Source organism: Prionailurus bengalensis, chromosome E1 (genome assembly GCF_016509475.1).
Source record: "Prionailurus bengalensis isolate Pbe53 chromosome E1, Fcat_Pben_1.1_paternal_pri, whole genome shotgun sequence".
Lineage (NCBI taxonomy): Eukaryota > Metazoa > Chordata > Mammalia > Carnivora > Felidae > Prionailurus > Prionailurus bengalensis.
The window spans coordinates 41,207,251-41,225,891 of record NC_057347.1 but is presented as its reverse complement, the minus strand read 5'-3'; the positions used below and the strand labels follow the sequence as shown (position 1 = coordinate 41,225,891).

Genomic DNA, 18,641 nt, shown 5'->3' with positions numbered 1-18,641 from the left:
AGCCCGACGGCCGCGCCTCCGGCCCCGCCTCCCGCCAGCGCAGCCGGAGGGGGCGGGGCCCAGAGGAGCCGGGCGGGGCCCGGGGAATGCCAGGGCTCGGAGCCGGGTTCCAGCGCTCGGGTGTGATATGAGGGACCCCTGTGGGTTTGGGGCAGGGCGAATCGGGCTTACTTGACTGTTTTTGACTGCTTTGGGGATGGGCGCGGGGCAGAGTTTGAGCGAAGTTCTGAGGGGTAGGGTGAAAGCTGCAAACGCGCGAGGCTCGGGCCTTCTGCGTGCCCACGCGTGCACGCCGGTGTGCTAGTGCGGACACGCGCGGGGGCAGCCATCCACTTCCTGAACAGGAGGGGGGGCGCGAGATGGTAGGAGAAGGAGGGAGTCTTTTTGGTTTGGTCTCAACCCCCACCCCTCCACTCTCACGTCCCGGCAGGGAGTCTTGGGGATAGGAGGGTATGGACTCCAACACACCCACCCGGACAGTGGTGACATCATGGCTTCCAGTCCCCATGGCAACGACCGGCCTAGTCTGGGGCTGGGGTGGCTTAACGGAGGGCTTGGACTAGGAGGCAAGTGTGGACTGAGTTTCTCCAGCCTGGCTCAGGGTGGAAAGTTTTGGGGTAGCTGCGTCCTCTGGTGGATACTTCGGGGAGACAGAGATGGGGAGGAAGAGGAAAATAAAACTGCCCGGAATGACAGCCCTGATGGAGCCAGAGACAAGCCCTAAAGTCATTTAAGGCTTGATCCAGAGTCTAATGATTACTACACAACTGTTTTTGCATTTGCATGGCATCTTTTACCTTTTAAAGACGCTTTGTTTTACATCGGTTATACTCGATTTAATTTTATCTTTTAGAGCGAGCAATATCACCATTTTACAGAAGGGAAAGTTGAGGCACAGAGCTTTAACAATCGGATGGAAAGTTTTAAAGACTCGGTCTCCCTGCTCCAAGTTGCCACTGCAAGACCACACGAATGGGTTACATATGGGTAGAGTCAGAGCCTGAGGAACAACTTAGTTGGGTTCTAGTCCACAGGTGGCTGGCTCCCCAAATCTAATGTAAGCTGAGGTTTGGGGATCGTTCTTCAGATTGTCCTTTTACATATTGTTTAACTTGCGTAAGGTTTATGATGAATAAGTAAGCAAATTAAGCAGCAGTCTGAATGACCTTAAGAATGCCCTCTCGAGTGTCTGTCTCCAGATGTTCCAGGTCTTCACTTTTCGCGCTCCTGCAACATCGGCGCTGTGGCCCTTTAAGTCGGAGTGCGAGGCCCCGCCCCCGGCCCGGCGCCCCTCCCCTCCCGCTCGGAGTCCACCGCCGCAGCTTCTCCCGACGCGCGCCCCGCCCTCCCCAGCTGTGCACCCTCGGTCCAGCTGCGCGCACGTCGGGAGTCCCAGACATGTCGGCGGAGAGAGAGGTAGCCGAGGCGGCCACCGTGGTGGCGGCGGCCGAAGCAGGGGCCGGAGAAGACGCCTCTTCTCAGCCCCCGAAAGCTGAGGCAGCTGGCGACGCCCAGCCACCCGCGGCTTCCGAGGGGGCCGCCGCCGCGTCGCCGCCACAGCTCCGCTGCCTGGTGCTCACGGGTTTCGGCGGCTACGACAAGGTGAAGCTGCAGAGCCGGCCGGCCGTGCCTCCGGCCCCCGGCCCCGGCCAGGTGACGCTGCGCGTCCGGGCTTGCGGGCTCAACTTTGCCGACCTTATGGCCCGGCAGGGGCTGTACGACAGGCTGCCGCCGCTGCCCCTCACTCCGGGCATGGAGGGCGCCGGCGTCGTGGTCGCAGTGGGCGAGGGAGTCAACGACCGCAAGGTGAGCGGGCCACGGCAGGGCAGGGAGAGGCTGCCCAGGCCTTGAGGCAGTGGAGCTCGAGTGGGCGGGGGCCGGGGGTGTGGCAGGGCGGGGGAAACTGGCATTGATTCAGATAGAAGGGCATGGAAGGCTTAGGAAGGGAGCCTGTGTTCCGACGGCCCTGGAGAACTGGGTGGATATTGGGGGGTAGGGAGTGAAGATGGAGTTATCGCCCCCTCCTCAACCATTTCAATTGCGGCCACCGCCCAGAAGCGGCGGCCGTGGCTGTGTATTGGGGTGGGGTGGGGGGGAACACAATAAGGCACCCACGCGCATGCGCACAATGACCTTGCCACCACCCCCTCTTCGCCCCCCTCCCCCCGCTTAAAACCACACCTGTACCCTGGCCCACCAAACACTGCCTGGGTAATTGTGGTGTGTGACCCTGAGTACCGATTAGCGCCTCTTTCCCCGAGGGAGCTTAAGGAGCTATGTTGTCAGGGTTGGGCGGGGACGCATGACCCTGCCAGAGCCCCAGTCACATGCAGCCCCGTGGTCTGTGGGGGTGTGAGGAGGCCCCTCCCAGAGCACGGCCAAAGAGATGAGGCACGCCCATCATGGAGGAGAGGGAGCTTGCCACTCGCCCTCCCGCCGGCCCCACGCTGCCCCTCTGCTCTTGGGGTTGGCGGGACGAGATCTGGTCTCTGGATCATTGTCTTAGGCTCTCTGTATCCCGTGACTTCAATATCTCCTCCTCCAGTGACTCAGCCAGAGGGTCACGACCCTAGGCTACCCTTGGGAACGTCGGAGGGAGGACAGAGGACACCCCTTCGCCTTCCTCGAGGAGGACCCTCACCTCGGAAACCCCAGCGGTGTCCATTTGGACTGGGTGGTGGTGGGGGGTGTGGTACCGGGAGCAGGTTGGCCCAGCTCTGCCGGTCTGTTTCTCTTTTTGTTTATCATTAATCTTGGCCACAAACCCGGACACCAGAGAGAGAGTTCCAAATGAGCAACTTTTTGAGAGACTTGGGGTGAAGCCTTTGCACGTCGTTTGTTGGGGGGTTTCATTTTAAATCAGCCCCCTGCAAGACAGGCCCCTCAGACGCAGCCATCCTCTTCGACCTGCTAATCCCAGATCCCAGAGCTGGAATTCTTGGATTTATTGTGTATGCAAACATCTCCTCCTTAAAGGACTTCTCCCTCAATTTAGCTCTGGCCCCACCCTTTCCACTGACTTCTTAGTAATTCTTGAGAAGATATTAAGGAATTGTGTGTGTGTGTTGGGGCGGGGGGGAGTTGTAGTTCATGTTTGAAGGCCACCCACCTAACCTCCCTCCCCACACTTTCCGCTTAGTAAATACAGGATATCCTGTCCAGGGCAAGAACCTGATGTAAGAGGCTGGATTCTGTGGGGAGAGCCCTCCCTCCCTCCTGATGTCTGGACTGGGGAGAGGTTCATGGCTCTGCCCTGTGATGGGCGAGGGGTGGGTATTAGCCTGGATAAGTGAGCCTTGTCCTGAGTCAGATCATGACGGGTCCGGACTGGTCACGACCCAGGCTGACCACACTGCACTTTCCAGCACTCCTGGGCCATTTCTGAGTCTATTGGTCCTGAGGTCCTAGGGTGGGATGTTTCCATTCCCCAGACCTCATCTCAGGCCAGTGCTTGCAAGGAAAGATCCCAACCTGCATCCTCTTTGTCAATGGAGTGTGGGGACATGAAAAAGGGTGTGTGTGGGAGTCCCATCCCCCCTTCCCATGCATCCCAAGTCTCCTTAATATACAGAATTTCCATCATTCCTGGCAGAGACAAAGACAGACTCGGATTGTCCTGGAATAGTACTCACACTTCCCTCTCCATGGGCTTCAGAGAGTGAGGAGAGGCCTTCCTTTCTCCTGAGATTGCCACCTTTCCTCTGCTCTCCTCTTGACTCCAGATGCTAAGCTGGAGGGAAAGATTCTGCTTTCTTTGCCCCCTTTCCCTCCTGTAATGAGGCTCTTGTGCAGGTGGCTGAGAGAGTGGGGGAAAAATGCTTCTTCCTGGTGGATAGGGTTGTGTAGCTGTCCTTGCCCATCACCTCTCCCCCTGACTCTGGGTGAAGGTGTTTTCTGGGCCCCCAGTACTGGCTCAGGAGGTGATTGCACCCAGCCCTAGCTGCTCAGAGATCTTTAGTGGCACTTTATCATTCTTATTATTTAATACTACGAACTGCTTCCAGACACCGGGCTAAAAATTACCAAATGATTTTTTTGCCACTTACTCATCATAACTACCCTATTTTACAGACAGGAAAACTGGGGCTCAAAAAGGTTAAATAGTTCTTATTTGCCCAAGGTCACACTGTTCAGTAAACAGCAGAGCCCATCTTTCTTTAACCGAAACAGTTTGATCTCTTTAACAATACTTCATGCTGCCCTAACTGTAAGCTTGTGGCATTCAGGGATCTTACACAATACTGAAGTATAAGATCTGTAAAGTAGAGATAAGGACAGTCTCTACCTCAAAGAGCGGGTAAGGATTAATTGAGCGTTTATATATAATAGACTTATAGCACTTAGGGGCACCTGGGTGGCTCAGTCCATTAAGTGTCCAAGTTTGGCTCAGGTCATGATCTCATGGTTCACGAGTTTGAGCCTCACATCAGGCTCTGTGCTGACAGCTCAGAGCCTGGAGCCTGCTTCATATTTTATGTCTCCCTCTCTCAGTGCCCCTCCCCCACTCACATTCGATTTCTCTCTCTAAAATAAACATTAAAAAAATTATAATAGACCTACAGCACTTATAATAGGACCTGGCCCTTAGTAAGCACTCAGTAAAGGTAAGTTAGTATTGTTTTTGATGGTATTATTATTATTACTATTACCATGACTACTGTGACTGCTTCTATCTCTACTTCATTGCCAGGAAGAGGGCCTTGTACATAGCAGGTGATAAATCACCAACGGGTGAATGAGCAAGGGACTGAATGCTGCTCTTCTTCCATTCTTCAAGGTGGGGGACCGGGTGATGGTGTTGATCCGGTCAGGCATGTGGCAGGAGGAGGTGACTGTGCCCTCAGCCCAGACCTTCCAGATGCCTGAGGCCATGACCTTTGAGGAAGCCGCTGCCTTGCTGGTCAATTACATCACAGCCTACATGGTCCTCTTTGACTTCGGCAACCTACGGCCTGGCCACAGCGTCTTGGTACACATGGCTGCAGGTGACAGGCCCCCTCCCCTTATGCCCCCCTCCTTACCCCACCCTGATTTCCTTCGGGCCCCTTCCCTGCAGCCTGTCTGGACGGTTGTCATGGCAACACCAGGCTGCCTCGGCCTATGGCTCCCAGAGGCCTCTGCAGTATTGTTGCCGTGGTAACATTCAGGCACCAGGTCCAGCCTGGTGTGCTATCCATAGCAACGTGCCCTCACCCGGCACCCCCTCCTTTGCCAGCTACCCTTCCCCCCAATTCTCAATCATGGAAATTGGACATGGTTATGAGGAGAGAAAGCCTCAAAATGGGCCCAGGCAAAATGAAGGTGATGAACGGAGTCCTTGAGAGGCAAGAATGGCGAGCGGTGGCGGGGTGACTCCACATCCCCTCCTTATGAAAGTGTCTTGCTGCAGGGGGTGTGGGTATGGCCGCCGTGCAGCTGTGTCGCACAGTGGAGAATGTGACGGTGTTCGGAACGGCTTCGGCCAGCAAGCACGAGGTGCTGAAGGAGAACGGGGTCACACACCCCATCGACTACCATACGACTGACTATGTGGATGAGATCAAGAAGGTCTCCCCCAAAGGTGGGATCGGGGTATGGGTATGGGCAGGGGCAGGATGGCACAGGACAGGGATGGGACACTCCAGGTCTGTGGATCCTAATGCTGCCTCTGGGCCCCCCTACTCTGTGACAGGAGTGGATATCGTCATGGACCCTCTGGGTGGGTCAGATACTGCCAAGGGCTACAACCTCCTCAAACCCATGGGCAAAGTGGTCATCTATGGTGAGTTAGTAGGCTGGGGATGGAGGGGGGAAGCAGGGTGGGTCTGAAGGGTAGGATGCAGGGGCCCAGGGACTCCAGTGCTCGAGGGAGCATCGGGTTAGGACTGGCCTGGGTGATGCATTCAGATTGCTACCTCTGGTGGGGGGCAGCTACTCTCATTCTCTTTCACTACTGTTCCTGTGAGTCACAGTGCATTCTGTGTTCTCTCTGTGCTCCTGTTTGGGGATTTTTCCAGATGCAAAATCAATCAGCCTGCCTTCCTTTGTCCTGCCTTCCTGGGTTTCTTGGTCAGGCTGCATTTTCATTTGCAAAACGATTTCACACATGGGGCACCTGGGTGGCTTAGTTGGTTAAGCATCTGACTTCGGCTCAGGTCACGATCTCACAGCTCATGAGTTCGAGCCCCACATTAGGCTCGGTGCTGACAGCTCAGAGCCCGGAGCCTGCTTCGGATTCTGTGTCTCCCTCTCTCTCTGCCCCTCCCCCGCTCACACTCTTTTTGTCTTTCTCAAAAATACATTAAAAAACGAAAGAAAGAAAAACTATTTCACACACACAAAATCAACAAGTGAATAAAGATTCAGGCAATTTTTGAGTCAGCTGGAGTCCATTTGGGCCCGGCAGCCAGCAGGTGGGGGATTATCCTGTCACTCCCTGGCACTGCTGTGGATGATTGTAAGAGGCCCAGAGGGGGTGGATGAGCATGGATTGGGACAGGGATGTGCCCAGCACCTGGATTCACGGGCCGCGTCTCCTCATCCCTCAGGAATGGCCAACCTGCTGACGGGCCCCAAGCGGAACCTGATGGCCCTGGCGCGCACATGGTGGAACCAGTTCAGTGTGACTGCGCTGCAGCTGCTGCCGACCAACCGCGCTGTGTGTGGCTTCCACTTGGGCTACCTGGAGGGTGAGGTGGAGCTAGTCAGTGGTGTGGTGGCCCGCCTCCTGGCTCTGTACAACCAGGGCCGCATCAAACCCCACATTGACTCCGTGTGGCCCTTTGAGAAGGTGAGTGTGATGGCTGTGCAGGGAGGGCCGGAGGAGGGCCCCTGCAGGCTGGGCTCCCAGGGGTAGGATTCCTGGGAAGAGGAGGGCTGACCCCTTTAGGCTGGCTCTCTAGAGGGGCCGGATGGCACCGGGTCTTGTCTTCCTCTCCAGGTGGCGGATGCCATGAGGCAGATGCAGGAGAAGAAGAATGTGGGCAAAGTCCTCCTGGTGCCTGGACCAGAGAAGGAGAACTAGGGCCGGGGCTGGCAGACCCTCGGGACCTGGGAAGAGAGAAGCTAGGGAGCCACGTTGTGTTGGTCACCAGACTCTCCTACATTTCATCCTCCTCATAATGCTCTGCCCACTCGCCCCCGAAGGTCTCCGTGGTGATGACCTCTCCCCTGCCCTGTTCTTTCTCCTTAGGCAGGGCCCCCTCCCCCCTTCCTGCCCTCCGAAGAGGTTGGGAAGTGACCACTTGGATGTCTGGGCCCTGCCAAGGGGACAGGGAGGGTCAGAGGGAGGCCGGCTGCTTCCTGCCCCCACCCTTTCCCTGGGCCTGCTGTGCTGCTTTTGTGCCAAGGTTAGCCAGTCCTTTTCCGTCCAGTTCTGTGTGCTTCCACCTCTGCCTCATCTCCCCTCCTGCCCCTGCCCCACACTCCCCTCCCCAAAGAATCAAAATGTCAGCTCAGGATATGGGGCCAATTTGTGTGAATCCAGCATGTCCCTGTCTCGCCCTCCTGTCCCTTCAGCCCAGGCCAACTGGCGCCCACCTCTGAACTCTGTTGCCTCGTTGCATGGCCTTGTCCTCTGGTCCCCGTCTCCTTGAGCACAGCTGGGTTTCTTCCACCTCCAGGTTTTCTGCCACTCTTAACCAAGGTTGCCTCTTACAACAAGGGTGGGAATCTGACCTGCTTCCCTAGGTCACGACTCTGTGGGAGGGACACAGAGCCCCCCCCTCCTCCCCATCCTTCACTGAGTTCTAGTGGATTTGTTCTCAGTGCCTTAGCAACGGAAAACCTGTGCTTGTGTGTGTGGGTGGGTGGGGGGTCCCTGTCTCACACCTCCTCCTCCACCCCTGAACTCCCCAGTGCCTTCCTCGTTCTGGTGGAGGTGGGCTTTTGCTGTCCCACAACACTGCCAAAAATCTGTGTGTGTGCCAGTGGGGGCGGGGGGCAGCCCCTAGCCTCCTGGGGTCTGTGCCGTGTCCCGTCTCTGGGGCTGTCATTTCTCTCTGGGTGGTTGAGGAGAAAAAGGCAGGGTGGCGTTCTCAGCCTTGCAGATAAGTGTGGCATTTACCAGCCAGAGCTCTGAGAGGCAATGCCATCTGTTTCTTGTTCTGGGACCAAAGTAAAAATCGAAGCACATTTCTTGTGTAGTCAAGGGAGGCCCACTGCCTTCTCAGAGCAGGAGGGCAGCTTTTCAAACTCAGCCCCAAACTTTGTTTACATGGGTGGGGAGATGGAACAGGGGAATAAGGAGGGGGGTGGTTAGGACCTGAGCCACCGGAACCAAAGTGGGGACTTCCTGGCGCAGGGGTACAACTCCCTCTGCTCTCTGATACGGAATTAGGGAGGGTTACTGCCCAGCTATTGCCAATGGGAGGTGGGGGGAGGGGCTCAGCCTCTTCAGTGTCTAAATGAGGCCTAAATGTGTGAAGGGCGATTTCTGCTTTTGTGTACCCCACCCCGTTACTGTTACCGAAGCTGCCTTTGTGTTGTGTCAATAAAAAGCCAAACCCTGGGTCCTGGATGTTGCCTCCGCGAGTGGAGGGGAAGGTGGGCTCCTGGAAGGTGAGGGTTCCTCCTTCTGTGCTCACATCAAGTTTCCTTTCAGGAAATGAAATGAGAAGAGGGTCACGCCACTTTTATTGTTCTTGGGCAGCATTTCATAAGCCATAATCCCTGCCGCTGTTGACCAGCACGATCTCTTGCACCTGTGCGCCCAAATCCAGCCTGGTTTGAGAGGCTTGGCAGGGGTGCGGGGGAGGGGATGAGAAGGGCAGGCTGTTAGCCTGACGTGGTGGTGAAGACCGCCAGGCCCCACTGTCCTGGGGGCACAACTGTTAGGGCCTCCACCTCCCCACCTCCACGGGAGGGCTTCTGGAAGTGGATCTCCAGGATGTCCTGAAGCTCCGGGCCATCCAGGACGTCAGGAATGTTGAGCACCAGCACTGACTGGGGCACTGGCCGGAACACGATCTGGAAAAGGAGCCAGGAGATGGGCCTGGTTCATGAGAGTCAGGGACTGGGGGCAGGCAGTGCCCCTGGGGGTCTGGGAAGGGCCGGGAGGCCTGAGAGGCTGGACTGGCAATGGGGAGGGCAGTGGAGTCTGGGGACTCTGATCCTTTCTTGGGCAAGTTTCTGCCAGGCAGACAGGTTCCTGGCCCAGCCACCAATTCACCTTCCCACTTACCTCAGCCTTCTGGATCTCCCCACTTAGGAAGGGAGAGATTCTCAAAGGGAAGCTTTTCGTGCCCAGTGGCACTGTAAACTGGCCAGCCTGGCACAGGTGCTGGGCCACTGTGGGGACAGAGAGGAATGGACCTCTAGCATCAGGGCTTTTCTCCCCTGTGGCCGGATGCATCGGCCCCAATCTTGTCGGCAAGACCCTTACCTGCATCCTTAGTGAAACTCAGCACGACCCCACTTTGCAGCAGCTTCCGACTCTCCACATCGCCACCCCCATTCCTGGACTTGCCAAAGAAGATCTCCAGCTTGTCCAGCAGCTCCTCCTCACTCAGCCTGAGCCCTGCAGGAAACCCACTGACCAGCACACTCCTCCTGCTTATCTGTGTGGACACCTAGGGACAGACAGGAGGGAGAGGTACAGCCCCACTCATCCCCTGTCCCCAAGTGCATGGCACCCGCTGCATGTCCCAGGACGCTGCAGTCCTATCACCTGGATGGTGGTCACCACGGGCAGCTCCAAGGACTGGACTTGCACCCGCAGCCGGCACTCATCGATGTCGATCTTATGCTCCTTTTGTTGCAACACCCTCTCGGCCACTGGGTCGGGGAAGCAGGGTCAGTACTGGAAGTCTCCCAGCCTCCCTCCCAGGGCCTCTGTGAGAGCTCACCCTTGGGATCGTCGAAGGTGACCAGAGCAGAGCCTCCAGGCAGAGGGTAGCAGATCCGTAGTTTGGAAACCAAAGGCTTGGACCCTTCTGTGCCCTGCTGAGTGTGTCCTCGGAACACCAGGGGGACCAAGGGCACCGGGAATGGGACCTGGAGGTGGGGGAGGGGAGGCTGATGCAGCCTTCAAGGGTGGGAGAGGCCCCACCACCCCTAGAAGGAAAGTGTTCCATGGAATTGAGGCCGGGAATGAGCACACTTATTGAAAGGAGAGCTGGATAAAAGGGTGGATGAAGGTAGGTCAAGCCCGTAGGAGCACTTTCCACACAAGATGTTACTTTGTCCTCACAAGCCTGCAAGTTTGGTAGCTCAGCGTCACAGATGAGAAAACAGATCCAGAGAGTTCAAGTGCCACACTGGAGGTCATGCAGTGAGGAAGTGGCAGAGCCAGGAGAGAAACTGGTTCTTTCTACCACACCACACCCCTCTCCCAGCTTACCTGGTCGTGGTGAGGGAAGTCCCCAAATTCCCTCCTCCGCTGCTGCAGCTGCTGCAGCCTCCTCTTTAGTCTGGCCTGCTCCTCCCGAAGGGCATGGAGAGCCTATTGGGGTGGGGGAGACGACCAGACTTCCATCTGCCTTCCCAGAGAATGAGCCCAGGGGAAAGGGACCCGATCCTGGACTCTCCCACGGCAGAGCTGATGCTCAGCTCCGGAACAGCCCAACCCCTTTCCCCTGTCCCGGGGTTGGCCCTGGCCCACTCTCCTCAGGATTTGGTTGGCCTCATCTCAGCTGGGGGAGGGGGACAAGCAGAGGAGCCCTTGCAGCAGCCACAGCTGCGTTGTTACAGGACAGCTTGCATTTAACAGACACCGAGCTCCTGCTGTGCGGTGCTGGGCACTGACACAGGGCAAGGGGGGAGAAGAGGCTAGCCCTCGGGTCTGTACAAAACAACACCCAAGACAGTGTACCCTCACATGACAGATTGTGGAGGGCATCAGGAGTATGGAGGAGGGACAGTCCCATAGGGCTTAACATAACTAGGGAGGCCTCTGGGAGGAGTGGGGGCTTAGAGTGGCAAAATGTCATAGTATTCACTAACTTTTTTTTTTTAATGTTCATTTGTTTTTGAGAGAGCGAGCTTGCATGCACATGCATGCACACATGAACGGGGGAGGGGGAGAGAGAGACAGAGAGAGAGAGAGAATCCAAAGCAGGCTCCACACTGTCAGTGCAAAGTCTGACATGAGGCTCGAGCTCACAAACTGTGAGATCATTACTGGAGCTGGAGTTGGATGCTCAACCGACTGAGCCACCCCAGGTGCCCCAGCTAATGTTTATTGAGCACTTACTATATGTCAGGCACTATGCTAAGCTTTAATTAAAAAAATTTTTTTTGAGAGCACGCAGGAGTGGGAAGAGAGAGAAATCTCAAGCAGGCCTCATGCTCAGCATAGAGCCCAATGCGGAGCTCGATCCTATGACCCTGGGATCATGACCTGAGCCGAAATCAACAGTCAGATGCTCAACCAATTGAGCCATGCAGGCACCCTGTGCTAAGCGTTTTATGGCTTTTATATGGCTCAATTCTTGAAACAACCCTGTGAAATAAATTCCCTCTTATCCTTATTTTATAGATGAGGAAACTGAAGCTCAGAGAGGCTAAGTGACTTGCTTGAAGTCATTCAGCCCTATGCAGTCTGACTCCAGACTGCTAATCTGTGCTTTACAGTGAAGAAATCAAGCCCAGAGTGGGGGAACAATTTACCCCACATCTCCTAGCTTGTCCCTTGACTGCCATTCTTTCCACTGCAGCAAGCAGCCTTTCAGGCTGGGTGTGATTTGGAGCAAGTCCAGAGACAGAGAGTGACAACATGGGCAGGGGAATGACACCAGGGATACGAATAAATGCACCTTTGTTTGCGGGATGAAGTAGATGTTAGCTGGCAGAGTTCACTCTGTGGTTGGGAAGCCTGATAAATAAGGTCAGCTCAGAGAAGTGTGAGCTCACTGGGGAAGGCGGGACTCTGTCCTAGTCATCTCTGTATCCCCAGTGTTCAGCAGAGTTTCTGGCACAAAACAGGCATTCAGTAAATGTGTGTTGAATGAATGAATGAATGAATGAAGTGAATTAATGACAGAATGGAAATATATTACAGAGGGCATTGAATTATTCAGTGTGAGTTCACTCTATTTTAAACAGACAAAAACTAGGGCTTGACCAAATAATGCTGGTTTATGAGTAGTGAGAAAGGTACCTAGTTCTTTATATGCCTACAAACAAGGTGTCTTTAAGGGGCAGTTAGATGACATCGGTGAGTCCAGGGAGCCAGTGTAGACCATAGGGAGTGCTAGGGACTCACAAACTGGAGAGAGCATGTCCCCGCTAAAGTGGCAACTTCTTCTCAGCTCCAACCAAGATTTTCTTTTCTTTTCTAAGTTATTTATTTATTTTGAGAGCAAGAGCATATGCAGGAAGGGGGAAGGGCAGAGAGAAAGAGAGAGAGAAAATCCGAAGCAGGCTCTGCAAAAGCAGTGTGGAGCCCAATGTGGGGCTCAAACCCACAAACCATGAGATCATGACCTGAGCTGAAACCAAGAGTCAGACACTCAACCGACTGAGCCACCCAGGCGCCCCATCCAACCAAGATTTTCTCACATGGGAATGTGGTTCCTGTATCCCATTTCTTCTTTTTCTTTCTTTCTTTCTTTTTTTTAAAGTAAGCTCTATGCCCAACATGGGGCTTGAACTCATAACCCCAAGATCAAGAGTCATGTGCTGTACAAACTGAGCTGCCAGGTGCCCCATATATTCCCGTTTAAAAATATATATATTTATTTATTTGGGGGGAGAGTACAAGCAGAAGAGGGGCAGAGAAAGGGGGACAGAGAATCTGAAGCAGGCTCTGTGCAGTGAGCCCAATGTGGGACTGGCACTTACGAACACCAGATCATGACCTGGGCCGAAGTCGGACACTCAACTGACTGAACCACCAAAGTGCCCCTCCCCATATCTTCCCATTTTTAAGGGAAATAAAAATCTGAATTTTTATTTGAAAGAGATAACTCAATTTAAAAATATATGAAAAAAGGGGTGCCTGGGTGGCGCAGTCGGTTAAGCGTCCGACTTCAGCCAGGTCACGATCTCGCGGTCCGTGAGTTCGAGCCCCGCGTCGGGCTCTGGGCTGATGGCTCAGAGCCTGGAGCCTGTTTCAGATTCTGTGTCTCCCTCTCTCTCTGCCCCTCCCCCGTTCATGCTCTGTCTCTCTCTGTCCCAAAAATAAATAAACGTTGAAAAAAAAAATTTAAAAATATATGAAAAAGTAAATTAAAAAAAATGAAATTCATTTTAAGATGTTTTGAACTAGATTCAGTCCTAAGTTCATTCTCTTTTTACTTCTGCTTTAAATCTTGATCTAAATATACATAATTGTTTGAAAACCTAGTAATTAGCAATGCTATTTGATAAAATAACTTTTAGTGGCACCTGGGTGGCTCAGTTGTTTAAGTGTCCAACTCTGGGTTTTGGCTCAAGTTATGATCTCACGGTTTTGTGGATTCAAGCTCCACATTGGTCTCCGCACTGACAATACAGAGCCTGCTTGGGATTCTCTCTCTTCCTCTCTCTCTCTCTGCCCCTCCCCCACTTCTGCTATCTCTCACTCTCTAAATAAAATAAACAAACAAAATTTAAAAATAAAGATAAAATAAAATAAAATAAAATAAAATAACATAAAATAAAATAGCTTTAAAAAAGGGCACCAGGGTGGATCAGTCATTTAAGCATCCGACTCTTGATCTTGGCTCAGGTCATGATCTTGCAGTTTATAAGTTTGAGCCCCACATCAGGCTTTGCTCTGATGTGACACAGAATCTGAATCTGAGCTGTGAGCACAGAGTGTGATGTGGGGCTCGAACCCATGAGCCATGAAGTCAGATGCTTAACTTACTGAGCCACCCAGGTGCCCCACTATAGAGTTTTTTTTAATGTTTATTTTGAGCAAGCGAGCGAGAGAGAGTGTGGGTGCATGAGCAGGGGAGGGGCAGAGAGAGAGAGAGAGAGGGAGAGAATCCCAAGCAGGCTCCATGCTGTCAGTGCAGAGGCCCACTTGGGGCTTGATCCCATGAATTGTGAGACCATGACTTGAGCTGAAATCAAGAGACAGACACTTAACTGACTGAGCCATCCACACGCCCCTAAATATAGAGTTTTTAAAAGAACCATTGGAGCAGGGGAGTTCAGATCTAATATAAGTAGGGGATGGAGAACTAGTGAAGATTTCTGAGGGGGGTGAGGTGGTGGACATGGTGTTTAAGAGAGCAACTTGGCAGCCATGGCACGATGAGCTGGAGCAGCGGGAACTGGGGAGGGACACTCTGAGGTTCTAATTCCTCCTGACATGACAGAAGCTGAGCTGGACCTCTGGCAATGGGCATGCACGGGTGAGCACATTTCAGGAAGCAGGCCTCCAGACTCTGTGGATGTTTATATTAAGGAGACAGAGAGGACAAACTGGAGAGACAATGCCAAGGTTGTAGACTTGGGTGTCAAGAATTTGGTAGAATCCACTGACCCAGCAGGCAAGGGAAGAGGGCAAGTGGTTATCGGGGGCCTGCCAGGTGCTGGGCTCGGTTGGACTCCGTCTCATTTTAAGTATCACAGAACTGCCTCCTGTCTCCAAGTTCCAACTGGAACTTCTCTCTTATAGGACCCTCTTAAGGACAACACAAGCTGACTGTAGTCACTTACATGAATTCAACTATACATGCTATTGTTTGCGTGACATGATAACATGGTCTCCTAAATGTAAGCCAATGTACATCTGGTGCTTAACCGAAAAAAACTGCAATCCATTCTACATTGAGCTCATTGAGAGACTGTAAATTCTGGAGACTGTAGGGGTGAGTTAATGATTTAAGGTTAATTTTGACTACCTACATTCTTCTGCCTTACTTGCGAAATTTACAACCTAACCACCCCATAAGATAAAATCTCCTGCTGTTTATGTTCATCATAGGGTATTGGGAGGCTGCTCGGCATAACAGTTAAGAACACGAACTCTGGAGACAAACCTCCAACGCTTACATCCAGCTCCTTTTAGTACTGCAAGACAATGAACAAGTTATTTAACTCTCTGTGCCTTGGTTTCCTTATCTGCAAAATGGACATAATAGCAATTTCCACCTATAATTTTGTTGGGAACAATGGTGCCTGGCACGTGATGAGTGCTATGTTGAATCTTTCCTATTTTATGAATCCTCATTTTATATGAGGAACCTGAGGTTTGCCAGGGTTAATTAATGAGCCAAAGTAAGTCAAACTCGAGGCCGTTGAAGACACATATGGTCAGGGACAGGACTTGGTGGAAATGACTCTGGGTTGGAGCAGCATGTGTAATGGAAGAAGTCAAAAGGAAGGAAGGGCTCTGTGAGGGACAGAGCTTTAAAACTGTAATCTTTGGGGCACCTGAGTGGCTCAGTCGGTTGAGCGTCAAACTTTGACTTAGGTCTTGATCTCACTGTTTGGGAGTTCAAGCCCCAGCACTGGGCTCTCTGCTGTCAGCACAGAGCCTGCTTTGGATCCTCTGTCTCCCTTTCTCTCTGCCCCTCCCCATTCACACTCTCTATCTCTCAAAAATAAATACACATTAAAAAAAAAAAGGGTAAAAAAAGGAAAAAAACAAAAACAGCCCAAAAGAGAGGTGTCTAGCTGGCTCAGTCAGTAGAGCATGCAACTCTTGATCTCAGGGTCTGAGTTTGAGACCCAGGTTGGGTAGAGCTTACATTAAAAAAAAAAAAAAAAAAGAAAAAAAAAAGCCAAAAAACAAAAAAAAAGCCCACACAAAAAAAGTCAAAAATAAATCTACATGTCCAACTATAGAGGAATAGCCTAATAAATATATTATGTAGCAATTAGAAGACATTAAAGAACATTTAACAATATGAAGAAATACACTAAGCTAAAAAAGCAAAATACAAAATAAAACTGTACAGAGTGTGATCTCTATTCTGTTGATTTAAAAAGTTTCATTTCAGAGGCACCTGGGTGGCTCAGTCAGTTAAGCATCTGACTCTTGATTTCGCCTCAGGTCACGATCTCATGGTTTTTTAGTTCAAACCCCATGTCAGGCTTTGTGCTGACAGTGCAAAGCCTGTTTGGGATTCTCTCTCCCTCTCTCTGTTCCTTCCCTGTTCTCTCTCTCTCAAAATAAATAAATAAACATAAAAAAAAAAAAAAAAAAAAAAAAGAAGTTTCCTGAAGGGCTCCTGGGTGGCTCAGTTGGCTAAGTGTCCGACTTCAGCTCAAGTCATGATCTTGCAGGTCTGTGAGTTTGAGCCCCACATTAGGCTCTGTGCTGACAGCTCAGAGCCTGGAGCCTGCTTCAGATCCTCTGTCCCCCTGTCTCTCTGACCCTCACACCCTTCTCTCAAAAATAAATAGACATTAAAAAAAAGTCATAGGGGCGCCTGGGTGGTTCAGTTGGTTAAGTGTCCGACTCTTTTTGGCTTCAGTGATGGTTGTGAGATCGAGCCCCAGGTCGGGCTCTGCTCTGAAAGTTTGGAGCCTGCTTGGGATTCTCTCTCTCCCTCTCTGTCTGCCCTCCTCCCCCACTCGTACTCTCTCAAAATAAATAAAAATATACAAAAAAAAGTCATAATAAAAAAAAGTCTCCTGCACCCATTTTAGAGGTAGGAGTGAAATGGAGGTGAATCAAGATAATCTTGGGGAATAGGGGTTCTGAAAGGTTGGCAATAATATTAAGAATAACAAACACGTATTGTACGTTTAGGAGGTGCCAACCAGTGTGCTAAGTTTCTACTATTGATTTATAGATTATCTGCTTAAATTAAAAAAAAATTTTTTTTACATTTATTTTTGTGCCATGAGGGAGATAGAGCACAAGTGGGGGAGGGGCAGAGAGAAAAGGAGACACAGAATCCAAAGCAAGCTCCAGGCTCTGAGCCATCATCACAGAGCCCGACGCGGGGCTAGAACTCACGGAGCGCAAGATCATGACCTGAGCCAAAGTTGGGAGCTTAACCGACTGAGCCACCCAGGCGCCCCAAAGATTTTTTTTAAAGTAATCTCTAAACCCAACGTGGGGCTCGAATTTACAACCCTGAGATTAAGAGTTTCATGCTCCACTGGCTCAGCCGGCCCTGAGCCTGTGATCTTTCTTACTACATTTGAGGGGCAAATGAAAAATTCCCAAGCAAGACATCTGTGTATTTATAACAGATGGGGTAGTATCAGGGAGGGGGGGAAAGGAAGAAACTGGAGAGGGGAGGAGATGCATTCATTTAACCGCTGTTTATTGAGGGCTGCGTGCATGCCAGGCACAGTGCTGGCATGGTGAACAGGCTGGACGGGGGACCAGTCTTAGTCTAGCAGGAGTAGGATCATTCACAGGTCAGGAAAGGGAGGAGCACAGCACCCAGTGGGAAGGTGAGCTCTCAGAGGAGAGCCCTGTGACCTGGAAGAGGGCCTAAGATTCAGCTGACATCAACAATAAGGTGAGGAACTATCTATTTCAACTCTAAGATGAAATATAAGGAGGCAAGTTTGTTGGGCAAGATCTCAGGAGATAAGGGTGTGAACAAGTCTTACACGTTTTGGGTCATAAAACCCTTTGAGTATCTAACAAGAACTATGGATTCTCTCTCAGAAAAATGCACATTCACACAAGAAATGCCTGCAGATTTCCAGCCGAGCGAAATGCTCCTCTGCTTCTCGCCCCTCCCCCCAACACTCTCCTCACTTACGGCATCATGGGTCACGGACATGGGCCTGGGGTCCGGCTGGCAAGAGTTGAGACTTCAGAGCTGGGCACAAAGTGGCAGTGTCCACAGCGACAGAACTCTTGCTTGTACCTTCTGATGGGCTTTAGTCTCCTCTAAGCCGGACCTGAAATACACTTCTGATGTAGAACCGGCAGGCTCTTTGCTTCCACTTTCATTTCACCAAAATCCCTGCCCTTCGGTGTTCACACGCCCCCAGCTGGTTTCCCCACCCCGGGGAGGAGCCTTTCTGGTCTCGGAAGTTGACTTCACCCAGATAGGAGGTCTCAGGGGAATCTACCCATAAACATAGGCAAACAGAATGTGGGCCCCCAACCTACCACTCATTCTAACACAAGCCTTTTGGTAGAATAGTTCTTTGTTATTTCCCTGGAACCCAGAAAGATGCCAGGCACACACAAATTAAGATTAATTGAATGAGAAAGGCAACCAGGATGGTTAAAGCCTTTCCACCAAATTCACAAGAGCTGTACTAATAGCCAGCATTTGTTGGGAGCTGTTCTGTGCCCAATACTGGATCTGCTTTACATGAATTAACTTAATCTTTAAAACAACCCCACAAAGTTGGTTCCATTTTTGCCATTTTACAGATGAGCTTGTAAACTTCAGAGGCAAAGAAGTGCAGAAACTTGCTTAGAGGTCCTATTGCTAGGAAGCACGTATCTAAACCTGGTTAGAACAATACTTGAACTTGAGCATTGAGGTTGAGTGGAAGGAACTTGGAAGTTTTAGGCAGAAGGCTTAAATTCAGTTCCATTTGTGACTGAGCAGGCAAGCTACTTAGAGGGGTCTGTCTCAAGAGATGTTTAATACTTAAAGGTGAAATGAAACTACACAGGACACAGTGCACGATGTGTCCTATTATCTAGTCCATATTTCCAGAGTAATTTATACTCAGCCCTTCTCAATCTCTTTCCCTGCATCCCAGGGGTATGTGTGCCAAGTGTAAGGCTTGGCAAATGTGCCTGTTTGAATCCTTCCATCTAGTGACAGAACCAATTCAAATGGAGAGCCTATTTTGCC

At 51.6% G+C, this 18,641-nt stretch overlaps 2 protein-coding genes across 3 annotated transcripts; one reads left to right on the top strand and one right to left on the bottom strand.

Moving 5' to 3' along the window:
- The first annotated feature begins 1,191 nt into the window (after window positions 1-1,191).
- Window positions 1,192-8,488, top strand: VAT1 (vesicle amine transport 1). Its single transcript, XM_043584590.1, has 6 exons — window positions 1,192-1,806; window positions 4,778-4,985; window positions 5,390-5,560; window positions 5,672-5,761; window positions 6,528-6,769; window positions 6,920-8,488. The coding sequence occupies exons 1-6, from the start codon at window positions 1,399-1,401 to the stop codon at window positions 7,001-7,003; spliced, it is 1,203 nt and encodes a 400-aa protein (XP_043440525.1). The 5' UTR covers window positions 1,192-1,398; the 3' UTR covers window positions 7,004-8,488.
- Window positions 8,086-17,817, bottom strand: IFI35 (interferon induced protein 35). 2 transcript variants are annotated; one of them, XM_043584594.1, is made up of 7 exons: window positions 17,583-17,800; window positions 10,319-10,420; window positions 9,825-9,972; window positions 9,647-9,753; window positions 9,362-9,548; window positions 9,161-9,267; window positions 8,086-8,574 (listed from the first exon to the last, which is right to left on the bottom strand). In XM_043584594.1, exons 1-7 carry the CDS (start codon window positions 17,601-17,603, stop codon window positions 8,566-8,568), a joined length of 681 nt encoding a protein of 226 aa, XP_043440529.1. In that variant the 5' UTR covers window positions 17,604-17,800; the 3' UTR covers window positions 8,086-8,565. The 2 variants fall into 2 exon arrangements, with proteins under 2 accessions (XP_043440529.1, XP_043440528.1); XM_043584593.1 differs by lacking the exon at window positions 8,086-8,574 and adding an exon at window positions 8,597-8,946 and having other exon boundaries at window positions 17,583-17,817.
- Window positions 17,818-18,641: the final 824 nt, after the last annotated feature.

Bases quoted from the DNA above. Each gene is read 5' to 3' on its own strand.
- VAT1 (XM_043584590.1), top strand. From the start codon at position 1,399: ATGTCGGCGGAGAGAGAGGTAGCCGAGGCGGCCACCGTGGTGGCGGCG. The intron at 5,561-5,671 runs GTGGGATCGGGG...ACTCTGTGACAG, and splicing joins CAAGAAGGTCTCCCCCAAAG to GAGTGGATATCGTCATGGAC. The intron at 5,762-6,527 runs GTGAGTTAGTAG...CTCATCCCTCAG, and splicing joins GGGCAAAGTGGTCATCTATG to GAATGGCCAACCTGCTGACG.
- IFI35 (XM_043584593.1), bottom strand. From the start codon at position 17,603: ATGTCCGTGACCCATGATGCC. The intron at 9,268-9,361 runs GTAAGGGTCTTG...CTGTCCCCACAG, and splicing joins GAGTTTCACTAAGGATGCAG to TGGCCCAGCACCTGTGCCAG. The intron at 8,947-9,160 runs GTAAGTGGGAAG...CTCCTTTTCCAG, and splicing joins GGGAGATCCAGAAGGCTGAG to ATCGTGTTCCGGCCAGTGCC.